The sequence below is a fragment of the Panulirus ornatus genome, chromosome 68, assembly GCF_036320965.1.
Source record: "Panulirus ornatus isolate Po-2019 chromosome 68, ASM3632096v1, whole genome shotgun sequence".
Taxonomy (NCBI): Eukaryota; Metazoa; Arthropoda; class Malacostraca; order Decapoda; family Palinuridae; genus Panulirus; species Panulirus ornatus.
The window spans coordinates 8,998,025-9,012,450 of NC_092291.1; the positions used below are offsets into that span (position 1 = coordinate 8,998,025).

The 14,426-nt window shown below is 36.7% G+C and overlaps 1 protein-coding gene across 10 annotated transcripts; it reads right to left on the reverse strand.

Moving 5' to 3' along the window:
• Positions 1-21: 21 nt before the first annotated feature.
• On the reverse strand, positions 22-13,947 carry LOC139747365 (protein LZIC-like). 10 transcript variants are annotated; one of them, XM_071659574.1, is made up of 7 exons: positions 6,207-6,748; positions 5,812-5,967; positions 3,737-3,842; positions 3,067-3,202; positions 2,589-2,744; positions 1,838-1,958; positions 22-1,122 (listed from the first exon to the last, which is right to left on the reverse strand). In XM_071659574.1, the coding sequence occupies exons 2-7, from the start codon at positions 5,840-5,842 to the stop codon at positions 1,073-1,075; spliced, it is 600 nt and encodes a 199-aa protein (XP_071515675.1). In that variant the 5' UTR covers positions 5,843-5,967; positions 6,207-6,748; the 3' UTR covers positions 22-1,072. The 10 variants fall into 10 exon arrangements, with proteins under 10 accessions (XP_071515675.1, XP_071515680.1, XP_071515682.1 ...); XM_071659579.1 differs by lacking the exons at positions 5,812-5,967; positions 6,207-6,748 and adding an exon at positions 13,282-13,947; XM_071659581.1 differs by lacking the exons at positions 5,812-5,967; positions 6,207-6,748 and adding an exon at positions 9,154-9,174.
• Between the last annotated feature and the right edge of the window lie 479 nt (positions 13,948-14,426).

Sequence of the window (14,426 nt, forward strand, 5' to 3'; positions counted from 1 at the left end):
GTATGGTAAATGAAACATTCATTTGATTTAAAGTATTTAATTTGATATTTTTTCAATGAAAAAGCATTCTCTAAGAATGTGAAGAGTACAATACAAACAATGCCAATACGGCACCTAATGGAAATGAACCTTCTATAGTCTACTCTATTTAATTTCATTCCCATTTATGTGGGGTGGATCAAATGTATATGCACCTTTTGTAGAGCAATAATTTTCCAGAACTAGGGTCCCCAGCACTATTGGCTGGCAAAAGAAGCAGGGATGCCAAGTTCCCCAGGACGGACATGCTGCATTAACATTAATATACTTTACTCAAAACCCTCGTGATGCCGTAAGTAACCTTATTCAAAATATTCTTTTGACAATTAATATACCATTATTAATAATTGCTAATCTTTTTTATCATAAATGATTACTGGTCATCTGGTTTTTTAATTCAAATATATTCATGCACAGAAAAAATTTCAACTTCATTATGCATAACAACTGGTGCTAGTTTCATCCTTTTTACAGAGAGCACTAAATGGATAAACAACAAATGGCAAGCTTAAGTTTTACCAGAGTTGTTTATAAAATCATGTATAAGATTGCACTTGATTAAATTACTTTAGAAAAGTTCATATTTTGTTAGAATTAAATGACTCTTCAAACCAAAACCCATGACATGATTTCCTGTTGATAAAATACCCCTGATGCAAAGTTATAATCATCTTGAAAAAAAATCACTACGTGAAAAACAGTAAAATATAATGAGATCATGATCATCAGTATGTTTGAAAATCACTGCTTTCATGTTCTAAAATTATGGTGAAAGCCTTAAAATTTCTGGATTGTGATTTCATTTAATCTTGCAAATATTCTAAACTTCTAATATAGAAATGCAGTATATCACAAAGCTACAAAATTAAGACACCACCAAATTCCCAACTTATATTCCTTTATATATATATATATATATATATATATATATATATATATATATATATATATATATATATATATACAAAGGCCCTGTTGATTAATGTGTAGTGCACGGTTCCTTCCATCCATAACTGTCATCACATAAGTACCCTCATTGGTGAATTCCCTGTCGAGCCATTTCCAACACCTTCTGACTAGAACCTGCAAATGGGATGCAGTTACAAAGCTTCTAACTTGTAAGACACCTATATTTGATATAATTCAATGGCAAACCTTTAACTGTTATAATGGTTATCATACCTGTCCATTCAGTCACAATAGTTTATCTCAATAAATTTTCTTTCATAATATTTCTAAAATATTCACATTTTTGTACACCTGCTTTTCCTCTTACACTTTTCTTATATGAAATTATATCTCTGCTTTTGCTTTCAAATCATGCACATCTCTCTTATTAACAGACTCTATAGACTATAACTATGATATTTGCTTTTTACTTCCCTCAGAGCTCAGCTGTGTAAGGCTAATGATCATTATAGTCTAAAACTAAATAATACCAACCATTTATGTAAAATGTATGATTATAACTTACAGGTCTTAGGATACTTGACACCTGCTTTTTCTAAAATACTTAAATATTTATGTTTCTAAATCCTGTAACCTTCTTAAATATGATGTGAAGTAGTCCCTATGCAAATGGCATTTTCCATCTTGCCTTTTAAAGTGGTGTATGTCAAAATCTGACATTTACTTGAAGACCAGCAACTGTACTTTTTTTAACCATATACATTCATTTTTTTCCATTTAATGTTACAACAATATCATAACCTAATGTTTACAGAAAATCTTTCATTCCCTCTTAGGTTACTAGGACTAAAATGAAACACTAATCTGAATCCAGCAACCATATATTTACCTGTCTCATCTGTGACCTGATCAAAGTTCTTCATAAGGGATGACGCATGAACATCAAGGAAACTTTGTTCTGGTGCTGCTAAGGATTCACCAAGTTTCTGCAGAGCACTCAAAATTTCAACCTGTAAGCAGTATGAATCAGTAACAATAATAATACCTCAACATGAATACATGAAAACTTATAGTAAAACCTCATTACACTAATCTCTGCGGTTTGGGGCATGTACAGTATGAAATATTTTCATGCATCTTTTTTAATTTTTCAAATTTATTTCAGATGAAGGTTGTCTTCCAAAACTTAAAAAACATATTGTTTTGAACATTTTGTTATCTCAAATTATGGATAACAGGTTTTCCTATATTAAGGATATCTATGCGTGTCTAAATAGCAAATAAAAAAGTGAGAAAGAAGCTTTCACCATTTGTAAGCCTAATAAGGGACTACTTCCCCACAGTTTAAATGCTGCAAATGCTAGAACTTCCTTAAGCAACTCAACTGAAGTAATCAAATCCTCCCCTTGACTGTAATTATGTTTGGATGACAGCTGAGTTTGTGAATATATGTTTTCATTTATCTGCACTGTAATTTAAGAATGTGATAATAAAGAAGGGGTTGATTTCCAATCCCTCATTCCTGTCTCTCTTCACCCCCTTGAAAGTGCTGGAGACATGTTATATTCCTGTTCCCCAATTTCCTAGGTTAGCTTAATTGATGTGAATAAATCAATAAATTCACAAAGTGAGGATATCACCTTTTGCTGTGTGTAAGAATCAAGACCAAGCTTGCTAATCTTATGGTCTCTCTCAATCTGGGATAGTTTTTCTCGTAGCTGGTCTGGCTGCTTCTTTGCAAACATCTGAATAACTTCTGGTGTTTTGAAAGCTTGAGATATAGCTGCCTGAATAGCCTGAAGAACAAAACATTAGAGTGATCTAGGGGTATTTTCAATGGAGATATCACTTATGTTGTGCAATGATATCTCAAGAATGTAACTGTTCATAATCTAACTCTTCAATGTAAGGGACATTAATGGCAAAGTAAAATGTTAGATATCCATCACCTTAACAAAATTCCCTTCTTGGATTTAAAAAACCAACTATTTCAAATTAGCATGTTTCACCTTGTCAGGGACTTTAAACATGAAGAGTAGGACACTGGAACCACTTCTGTCTGACATCTGTGACAAAGTTTGGGATACAGGATAATGAACATTGACAAGATATTCTCACCAGCTGCATGGCACTGAAGGAATCAATCAGCGTCATATCACCACTGGTCATGCGAGACAGCGAAGATTGAAATTCATTCAACTGCTCAACAGTGTCTTTACGAACTTCTTCATACTCCTCTGGATCTAATTCTGCCCTGAAGATAAATACAACAGTCTCCAATATACTGTAAACTGTTATAAAATGTAGGGTAGTATGAGAACAGTATAATCTATAGGTATAATTAATTAATCTAATTAATCAGACAGCCCCAGGACCAACCCCATTCATCTTTGGATGAGAAGTTCCAAGATGAGACTGCACCCCTTCTTGTCCAATGATGAAACTTTGCCGAATATGACTCCTCACTAGCGATGCAAGCAGAGTCCAGCAAAACCTATTTCTGTTTTTAATGTGGTCCTCCCCTGTTCCTTTAGAAAAAATAAAACAGCAGGGAAGGATTTCCAGACCCCACTCCCATCCCTTTTAGTTGCCTTCTACAATATGCAAGGAATGTGTGGGAAGTATTCCATGTGCTACTTCGCTAATTTAGGAGACGGCGGGTAAGTATAATGAAATAAATAATATATTAGTACCGAGAAAACTTCAACAAATTATTTGAGTGTTCCATCACAGCACAGACAGTTAAACAAATTGCTAGTCTATTGTTAAAAGAAAAAATAATCCTTACTTGCACTCCTCAAGATCAGCTAATTGGACAACTAATCGATCCAGTTGATCCTCCATCTGCTGCCGCAACTTTTGTGTTTCAGATTTTCCTCGACTGGCCATGTTCCCTGATATTATAAAATATGTAAATCACTATTGTAAGTAAAAAGGGTGAAATAACAATTCATGGTTTAATGTCATAATCTAAATCCTGATGAAAAACACGCTTTCAAATTTTTCAGTATCTGATAGGTTCTTCATAAATTACAGATGTCTCCACACTCATCTGAAATGGCAGTTAGACCACATTTACTCAGTATGTTTAATTTGTTTTCCACATAATTATAGTACCAAATATCCCGAAAGATTACATACTTTACCATCTAATAACAGACTGTAGATCATGACAAATGTCACAACTCCAAGTCACAGATAACACAACGATTTAAACCAGGTACAGTAGTTGGCTGCTAATTCAATTCAAAAGCAGAACCCTTTGAGGATAAGCTGACAAACTGCACTTGTGTGGGTGAGTAGCTACTGTGTACCTAGAATACAGAAAAACTTGCCAAACCAACTCCAATTATATATACAAAGTACACCTCAAAACACAAACAGGAAACATGGTAAGCAGCTGAATTTGAAAAAGAAGCAGGTGCTTATTATAAACACTACAACCAAAGTCAATCCATAAACCTCTCAACTGGATTCAGTTGAAACTAGCATAATGATATATGTTAGCATGACGAGTCAAAATATACTTTTACTGTTTACCAGTACTTAATGATATCTTTCTTAGGTTTACTTCAGAAAAAAAGAATTGCAAAACAAGACAACTACAAATTAGTACAATAGGTCTTACTTAAAGCAGGCTTTGCAATATTTTCTCTGGTCTACATAACTTTTTTCCTTAAAGCATTTTCTATATCTTACCATTTTTTATTAATCTACATACAGTACCTGCATCATCAACTCCAACTTTACCCACAAATATGGCTGAAGTCAAAGGACATGAAAACAAATATTTAATGGACTCATTCTAAACTGATTTATTCATCAAATACATAGCTTTCAACAGGGACAAACAGGCAATCTCTAATTTAGGAATTTAGTCAGGTGTTTAACAATGTTTCAGAGATTCTTACATCATGTTAAATGGTTGATTACCCCTATGTCAAAACTAACCTACAAAACAGTTCCCAAAATTGACTATATCCAACAAACGAAAAAATTAACACATTATATCCTTAACCCATCTCTTAAAACGTCCACAATTGATAAGCCATAATTGATTGATCAACTAATGTAATATGTGTCTTTTATACAAACTTAGTAGTAATGCAAATAAGTACCCAATATGAGATTTCAAATAAAAATAAATTTTTCAAAACACTGGTCGAAAAGCAACTGTCATATCATAATTTTTGTTTCGTAATTTTGAAGTAAACTGATTATCTACCCTAAACATTATACAAAGGATCAAGAGGGGTAAGAATAATTGCAAAATCAGTCAACTTCTCCAATTCTCCATATTAATTTGATGCTTAGTAACAACTAATTACTTGACTAACAACCTTTATATGCCTGATCATTTATCAGCAATATGGATAGCACCTGTGGTGATGCTTTAGGTAAAATCTAATAGTAAAAACAGTCTAAGAAAAAAACACATAGTAGGACTTAAAGTTTTTTGAGGAACCAAAACACTTTTCTCAAGAACTGGAAAATATGATTCATACAACTAGGCTTTATTCTTAGCCCAGTCTCCTTTAAAAAGGCACCCAAAATCATTACAAAAAGGCACCTAAAATCATTACAGAACAACTAATTAATCTTACCCAAACACTAAGAAGAAAGTGATTTATCATTTTCTTTCTATCCCCACTGATTTGTCTCTCTTTATATTTCCATCAACATTTGCTTGTACTTCAAAGTCCTCCCCAATGTGAGTTAAATAATCAAAAAGTCCTAGCTTTCTGTAACATAAAGTACCAACATAAATGAATCTAGTTATAAAATTTGAGATTAATCAATGTAAAACATGGACAGATCCTATGAAAACCTTACTTTTCAGCCAAGATGAATGCCAAAACCTACCATTAATGTGGAATGCTGCCAGAAAGCACATGGAATGGTTGTTGTGAATTAGTTAGGCAGTGTTAAAAATGACTGCTATGTCATATTGGTTGACATTCAACACCAGTTGATGTGACACTCAATCATGGGTCTTTCTGCTGTTCTAAAATTTGAATACTGAAAAGTGAGATAAATCTCGACTGGTAAGAAGGACAGAGATAGTTTTCACATATTCCGCTGAATTTTGACAAGTTTTACCCAACATTATGTAAGTAACCCATATTTCCCATAATATTCTTATCCCATGATACAGCTACTTTTTTCAATATCTTAGAATTAAATGTAATTTTCAAATCAGGCTCAACCATAGTTCTCTCTAAATACTGTATTACCAGAGCAAAACAAAATTACTCAACCTCCAAAGCGATCCGATGCGTGGTAAATATTTTGAATTGACAGACCAGGAACATTTCCTCTAATTCTTCCTCATATTCCTCAACATTTATGTTATTTCAACTTTGAAATCAGGTGGACTGACATGAATGTCACAGCTACACCAACAGGAGCCGAAATGTTACCAGCGCCCCAAATGACTGTCGCCCCACAGGTTACTCGCCTAAACGAAAGAACAATCCAGGCCGCAAACCACAGTTCACCCTAATCTAACATTCTACCTCCACCGTCCCACCCTTTACCTTAGTTATGGCAACTTCCATCTGGGTATCCTATAGCAATTCCGCCCCTTTTTCCCAAATTTACCAATGCATAGTAGGCTAAATATATCAACTGCCACCCCATAGTCATCTCCTAAAGCTGGTTATGATTTCTGAAAAGTATCACGAAGACAGATTGTTCTGTTAAACTTTAAATAAAAAGTATCAGGGGCCGTATGCAGAAAAGTTTCAGAAGTGACTATAAACTCTCCTACACCTCTTCTTTTACTAATGATGGTCAAATAGAAACCGCCTACTTCTGATTCTTTAACAAATTTTCTTCTCTAATATTGAAGGACTGAAGTATTTTACATATAAAAACCTGAGGAGAAAGTCCGTGGTCAATCAGCACAGATAATCAGCTGATCATGTAAATAAGCACGTCCGATTTCTGTGTCACGCACTCGAACACATTCAAAGGTAAACAGGCCAATAACATATCAAAATTTATCATAATGATAGATATTACTTGACATCACCTCGAGTTTAAGATTGCTTTATCTTAACGTATAAATCGGCCACAGGGTCAAAAATCGGTAACTGAAACGTAAATATTGCAATAATTCTCTATGAATCACTATTCCTTTGTTTACATATTTTCAACATTATTTTCCAATTTTCAAGATATTTTCAGAGTTAATGTTATTTATCATGTTAGCATATTTTCATGACTGAAAGTTTCCAGTGGGAGTGAATGATAATTTTTTTCCCCGTGTTTGTTTTGAAGTTTGGTTGCTTGTCGTCGTCCACCTCGCTTATTTCCTAAAGATTTGCCAAGTTCGCTGACTTTACATATACTTCATTGTCAGTTACTAAACTCTGATTTCAAGTCTTTATGGCGGGTGTAAGCTACACTTACAAATAAGTGCGTTCATATACGTGGGAGCACCTATCTATATAGGTAAGTGTACGTAGGACTTTACCCTCTCTATATCACACAATCATCTGACATGATTCACCTAGTTTTCACTAACCTGCTGCTCCAAAAGGAGTTTTCTTACAATCATAGTGATTCGGGCGTGTAGAGGAAGTGGTTAATACATTAAAGAAACAATGGCGGTTCTAGAATCGAGCCATGCAAGACACTAACAATTATTGCCCTTTCAGAAAAGGTATCCCTGATGTTTGTACTTTGTTTCTTCTTAATTGAGAACCTTTCTCGCGAATGTAACTTAACCACAGTATGGTCTCCCTCGTGTTAGTGCTGGTGATGCTGACCTATATTTCCTGGCCTGCATTTTTATGGTTTTCTTAAAGATAGGCCAAACACTTGCTCTTGGTTAATCATTCTCTACTGGTTCAGTGTCTTAAGAGCTCTCTTAACAGCTTCCATAATAGCCTATCAAGCATTGTGGTACTCAAAAATTGGCTTCAAACGAATCTGGAAACCAGATAGTCAGTTGACGAGCTACAGGTAGGAATGTGTGATGTAATTACTTATTTGCATGTTATTTATTTGCACAATTATGAGAGAGTTCTACTGTCTTAGGACCCATCTTTTGAATTCTTTACGGAGGAGTCGAAGAGATTTTGCTGGTAGAATTAAGTAGCAAGTAGCACTCACCGCAGGAAGATTTAGAGTTAATACGAAAGAATTGCGTGAATTACATGTCTGTTGTTTTGTGTAAGCTGGAGAGGGAATCTGTTAATGGGCTGAATGCGTGTAAAGCAAAAAGAAAAAACTGCAACTGGGTTAGGAAAGGTAACGATAGCTTTTTGTTGTTGTTGTTAGTCACAGAGCTCTTGTCTAAGTTTCCTAGTGTGTTTTCTAGTTTTGTATTTCCTCTGGATGTGGAAGAAGTGCTTTCAAGTAATACCACCGTGGCTAGTTATTCATTTCATATGTCATTGTCATGTTACCCCAAATCTTTCTTTCCTCCAGTAGAAAATAGCTATTGTTTTTTATGTGTGTTCTCCAGTCGAAGAAACCAAGTTAATGAGATATCGCGTATTGTACTTTGGGTTGAGCATACTTAATATCATTCAAAATCATGTCTTTTCTATTTTTGTGGTTGTTATTATTCATTTGCACATAGGGGGGAGAAGTTTAACACTCTTAAGAGACCCAGCTTTCTTATTTCTGTCATAGTGTTGAAGTTTCTCGTATTATAGACACTTATTTCATCAAGATCACTTGAAGAATCCTCTCTCCCTCATGTTTTTGAGGCTGCAGTAGGTAGCTTTGTTACCTACCTGCCTACCCCCCCCCCCCCTCCGCTTAACCAAACCTAACCATATCTAGTTTTCCTCAGCTGGGTAATTTGTCCATCACTCTTGCTGAGGAAAGGCTTCCTTGCGTACTTCCTGTGTCTCGTCTTGCTTGGCTTCATGTCACGTCTCCTGGTTCCGAGTTCCCTCTAATTTCACTGTCTAGCAATCAGTAGATGGTTATCACATGTACCTTCCAATATAGGCAGGTCGAGGGCTTCCTTCACAAAACTCATGCCAGAAAGAGCTGGTCCCATCCTTGCTACATTCTCTTATACTTCGCTTCGCACGAGTACGTTCTTTCTCAAGAGGGGAGACCCAGTCGTTGAAACACACCAAAGTGGGTCGTCCTTACGTCTTTTACAATCATCCTAACCATATCGTTTTCCCTGAATTTGAAGACTAATCTGATGTTCACCAGTTTATCTCTTACAGTCCTTACCTCATGTTGTTTTCCTCCCCGGCGACAGGATACGCTACATTAGCTCCAGGGTCTTGTCACCGCTTTGGAATGTAACCTGTGTCCCCCAGTATGGAAGTCGTACTTTGGTGTGTTCATTCCCTTTCCCCATATTCATTACAGTTTTAAGAATTAAATAACTGGCCATTTGTCTGTCTACTTGCATTTTGTCTAGGTCTCTACAATACATTTTTCATACTTCTTTTAACTTTGCATTTCATTTCAGGATACTGTGCCTCTTCAGTCATTACTCATATACAATGCAATTGCATTCAAATCGAATATACACACTTAGAATATTCGCGTTCTCAGCACCGACACAATAAACCGTTTCCAGCCCACGCCCTTTAAATTTACTCTTCTAGTGTATTTATGCTTCTCCATTAGATACCTATCGATTTAGTGGAGAGTCCATCTTCAGGATCTAGCTTTAATATCAATTCCCTGTGCTTAGGGTGACTACTAAGTTTCGTCTTGCAATCTAAATACGACAAACAAGTCATCCACCCATCTCTTATCTCTAGGATGTTACTCATGTGTAAGTCTAAGTAGATTAATCGTTCATGATCCTTTCTCTTGAACCCTTATTGTCTTTAACTTAGGCATTTTAGGCCTGCTAGGCATTCCTGTATCTGCTTCTTGATCAATTTCACTAGTGCCTTGAAGACCATAATCGTTAGTGATGCATATCTGTAGCTCAGTGTTCGCACTCCATGATATTCTTATGCTGCAGTACGTAAGTCTTCCTGTAATACGTTGCGATATTGTTTTCGTGTAGTGTGATCTTACATGTACCCGTGGCCTGATTTCGGTCTTTGTATTTCACATTTCTGTTCCAGTGGTGTTTAATGCTACCCCCGCAGCGCTCAGAAAAGTGATCACGGCTACTGAGTGGGATAAGAGATAAAGCGTGATGTAATTACTTATTTTGTACTGCTTGGGGATAGAGTTTTATATTCATGGGGCCTCGCATCTTGAATACAAAGTTGTCTGTGTGCATCTGTGTGGGGAGAGCGCAGGACATGGAAGGTGGATTCATGGACGTAAGGTCGAAAAATACTTAGAATTCGCGTAAGAGGGTCTTTTGATACGTTGAAAGGGTTCTTATATATATATATATATATATATATATATATATATATATATATATATATATATATATATATATATATACTATGTGTGTAAGATCAAATCTGATGATCATAACAACAGGGGTTGACGTGATGTCAGTGGATTGAAGCAAGGCATGTGAAGCGTCTGGGGTAAACCATGGAAAGCTGTGTAGGTATGTATATTTGCGTGTGTGGACGAGTGTATGTACATGTGTATGGGGGGGGGGGGTTGGGCCATTTCTTTCGTCTGTTTCCTTGCGCTACCTCGCAAACGCGGGAGACAGCGACAAAGTATAAAAAAAAAAAAAAAAAAAAAAAAAAAAATATATATATATATATATATATATATATATATATATATATATATACTATGTGTGTAAGATCAAATCTGATGATCATAACAAAACTATTAACGTATATGGATTATATAAAGCATTTATTCTGAGCGCGATTTTGACGTCGTGATGCAACCTGGTGAAGGCTAACGCAATCACTGAGGTGCCAAAGTGTATTTCGTATTGATTATTTGGAAACAATACGCAGAACCTTGTAAAACATTATTTAAGAGGAAATATATATCCTTACGTGAACAAAACAAGAGAATAAGTAAAACAAAGTCGTATTCCGGGCTGGGAATAGGGAAATTATTAATAATTTCAGAACTTATCAGTAACTGAATGTACTCAGTTCGTCCGAAGAGGTCGTTGCATATAGTTGCTCTCCTCCTCCAAAGTGCATCTTTGTCCTTGTTCGCTGCTCCGAAAGCCCAAGTCCTTACTTTCTTGTACAAGTTTCCTAAGACAACAGTACTAACGATTAAAGTAAGGTAAGAAACCAGACAAACACTAGTTAACTGAGGCTGTGGTGTTATGATGTGATGGATAAGTTCCATGAGTCATGCGAGCTCGCACGCACACAAGGTATGATGTAACAATCTTTCATCAAACAAAAGTCTTTCGTTTATATATATATATATATATATATATATATATATATATATATATATATATATATATATATATATATATATATTGATCATATGACTACAGAAAGCGCTTGAATATTTCATTTTTCCGGTGGTGTGACCAGCACACCGTTCTGAATAACGTTCACATATATTTAACTCGAATTCGTTTTAATAATCGCTCGGTAAAGTGTTTTATATTTTTAAGTCAGTGCATACTGATGTATATACTCATTCATACGTACATACAACTGCAGTTTATGGTAACAGAAGGCAAACGAAATAATTTAGCAACAGCAGTCGCCATATCCCGGCCACAACCAAACAGCAGCTCATTCTAATGTCGGTTCGACTTGTCAAGCTATTCTTGTTTGTTGATTTTAAACTATTATCCTTGTGTTTTCTCACTTAAGTTCTTTGATGTAATCATATAATATCAGGTAACATATGGAGTTGGCTCTCATTTCTCTGATCATTACAACATATTCTTCCCATTACTTTTAGATGAGTCAGGACTCGAAAGGCAAGGTGGGGTTCCGTTACTCCATTTTAAGTCGATTTCGTCATTGGCACCACCTCAATCATATGCATTTCACAGTTACTCTTACTCTGCTCCCCTTCACACACACACACACACACACACACACACACACACACAGCCTCCTTAACTGGAGGCAGGACAAACAGAACGTTCGAATGTCGCCAGTGACCATTATCATTACCAGGGGTGCTGGTGGCTGGCCACAACATGGTAGGTGAAAATTTCTTCCAGTGTCATGAAAGCTTTTGGAGTTACTTCTCGGCTTTATTAGAATGGGTGTATAGGTTAAGCGTAAAGCTAAGATTGATGTGTGAAATTATGCGAAACTGGCCACGTTTCGCCTTACCGGAAAAAAAGAGATATCAAGTTTGTTATAGCTATACTACTACCGTCCTGATTTACATTTTCTATAACATTTGAAGTTTGGAAGTCTGCCAGACCATAAATCTTTGCAAAGGCAGGTTGTAGCAACCCTTTACAAATATAAGATTTTCGTCAGAAATTTACATTATGTAATACGGTCTGTGAGTATTATAGATTCTTTAATGCAGTATTCATTCATTTGTTTAACCTGTATTGCATTTGATTGTATTTTGTTTTGAATTTATACCTTTTTATCTACAAGGGTATCTTCCTTAGCTTTATATATAGTGTAAACAGTAGACTTAGTTACCATTTTGTAGGTCTCCTTATATTGCTGGAGATATTTAGAAATGTGAAGCAAGGAGGTGTTGATATTTTATATTCAGTAGTAAGACTAAGGTTATATCTTTGTAGGTGATCAAATTATTAGATTAGATAAAATGTGAAGATAGGGCAATGATGTTCAAAAATCATGGAAGACAGTCCACCATGTATCACGCATCAGCAGTAAAAACTCCATATTCATATCTTTGATATTACATATTAAAATGATTTCTTTGGTAGCTCCTTCTCAGTTTTGTAAATTTGTTTTGTATTATTTCGTTATATACATTTTACATTGTTATTTTCGCAACATATCCCGTTGCGTTGTCCCCTCCCTTTGTGTATTCTTTCTTGATTAACGTAGCTCTGCAACTCCGTGCCTAACCCCTTGAACGGTTTTGAGATGTGAATGTTAATGGCGAAGGGAAGGTGCCTCGCACGCACAAAGGGAAAGTGCCTCGCACGCGCAAAGGGGAGGTGCCTCGCACACACAAAGGAAAGGTGCCTCGCACGCACAAAGGGAAAGTGCCTCGCACGCGCAAAGGGGAGGTGCCTCGCACGCACAAAGGAAAGGTGCCTCGCACGCACTCGTTGACGGAGGCTGAGACAGACACACGGTAAAGAGGGGTGAAACGCAATTGGCATCGAACAGTTCTTTGACAAAGCCAAGGATAGAGCAGCAACAAGCCACAAGAAGAAACTTATGGTAGAAGGGTAGAGGATGAACTGAATAAACAAAGTGATGAAACTAAATGCTGAGTTAAAAAGCTGTACAGCTAGAAAACGTTCCACAAGTAATTACCCACTTTATAATGGTTAGCTGGTAAGCCAGCGTGGTCCAGCAGCCCTTGGAGCGGCAGTCAGCTCGCATCCAACCCAGGTGTTCATCCTTCCTTACGTTGCTGGTCGGTAAATAGGTATCTGGGTTAAGCTAGTATATTTGTGTAAGGAGTAAAGACATAATACGCAAATACATAGTTGAAATAAAGGGGCGACACTACTGTACTCACGGTGATACAGAAATGTGAAATGGTTGGTGTCGTGGACATAGAACGGGGAACGGAAAGGAACGCGAATACAGATAGGGCAGGTGAAATGAAATCCTATTGAGGAAAGGTGACAGAGTAGGGGAAGGTGATATGGAATGGATGATAAGGAAATGAGATAGGGACATAGGGAGGTTGACACGGACGTAGTGAAGGAAGGTGATCGTGCACATCAAGGGAACTTGACAATGACAAAGTAAGGGAATATGACACGAACGCAGTAAATCTAACACATATAGTTTCTGTTTAAAGCGTAGTATTTGGGTCATCAGTTTTATGGTAAAGGGTGTTCATCTGCTGAGTGAACGTTAACTATTATAGCAGTCAGTGGTTAAACAGTAATCAAAGCAGTGCCGTTCATGGCCGCACGTAAAATTCAATGAAATACTTATCGTTAGCTTTTCCCATCACATGATCTGTCAACCAATAGAATCCGGTTCGACCGAGCACGGCAACAGAGACTCGGTGGCCGGGGTTGGGGTGGCTCAGGCCAGACTGTTCCTAGGGTGAGCCGCGGCCGATCAGGGCGGTGCGGGCCGGGCGCGTCAGAAATAGCCCTTGGGCGGGGTGGGTACACCACCGTCTTTGCCTAGAGCAACGCGACCCCTACTGCACTGCCGCCAAGGTCAACCTGTCGATGGTCTCCCGCCGTTATGAAAGTCAAGGACTGCAGATTACACTGGGTAACACTATTCTTGTCCCTGGTTATTAAATGTTATTTCTTACTTGCTTTTGCGTAAAAAAGTAGAGAAAGGGTATTATTCCCTTCAGACATTGCTTTTGTGACCAGAACAATGATGTTTTAGAATGTACCTATTTCTAATTGGACAACGGGCGAATTTGCACATTTTTTATTCAAATTAAGTCAGAAAAACAACATGAATCAAAATTAACATGTGTTTGCA

Coding starts and splice junctions, on each gene's coding strand:
- LOC139747365 (XM_071659574.1), bottom strand. CDS start 5,842: ATGTGCTTTCTGGCAGCATTCCACATTAATG. Junction 3,843..5,811: donor GGCAGCATTCCACATTAATG/GTAGGTTTTGGC, acceptor TTATAATATCAG/GGAACATGGCCAGTCGAGGA. Junction 1,959..2,588: donor ATTCTTACACACAGCAAAAG/GTGATATCCTCA, acceptor TACTGCTTACAG/GTTGAAATTTTGAGTGCTCT.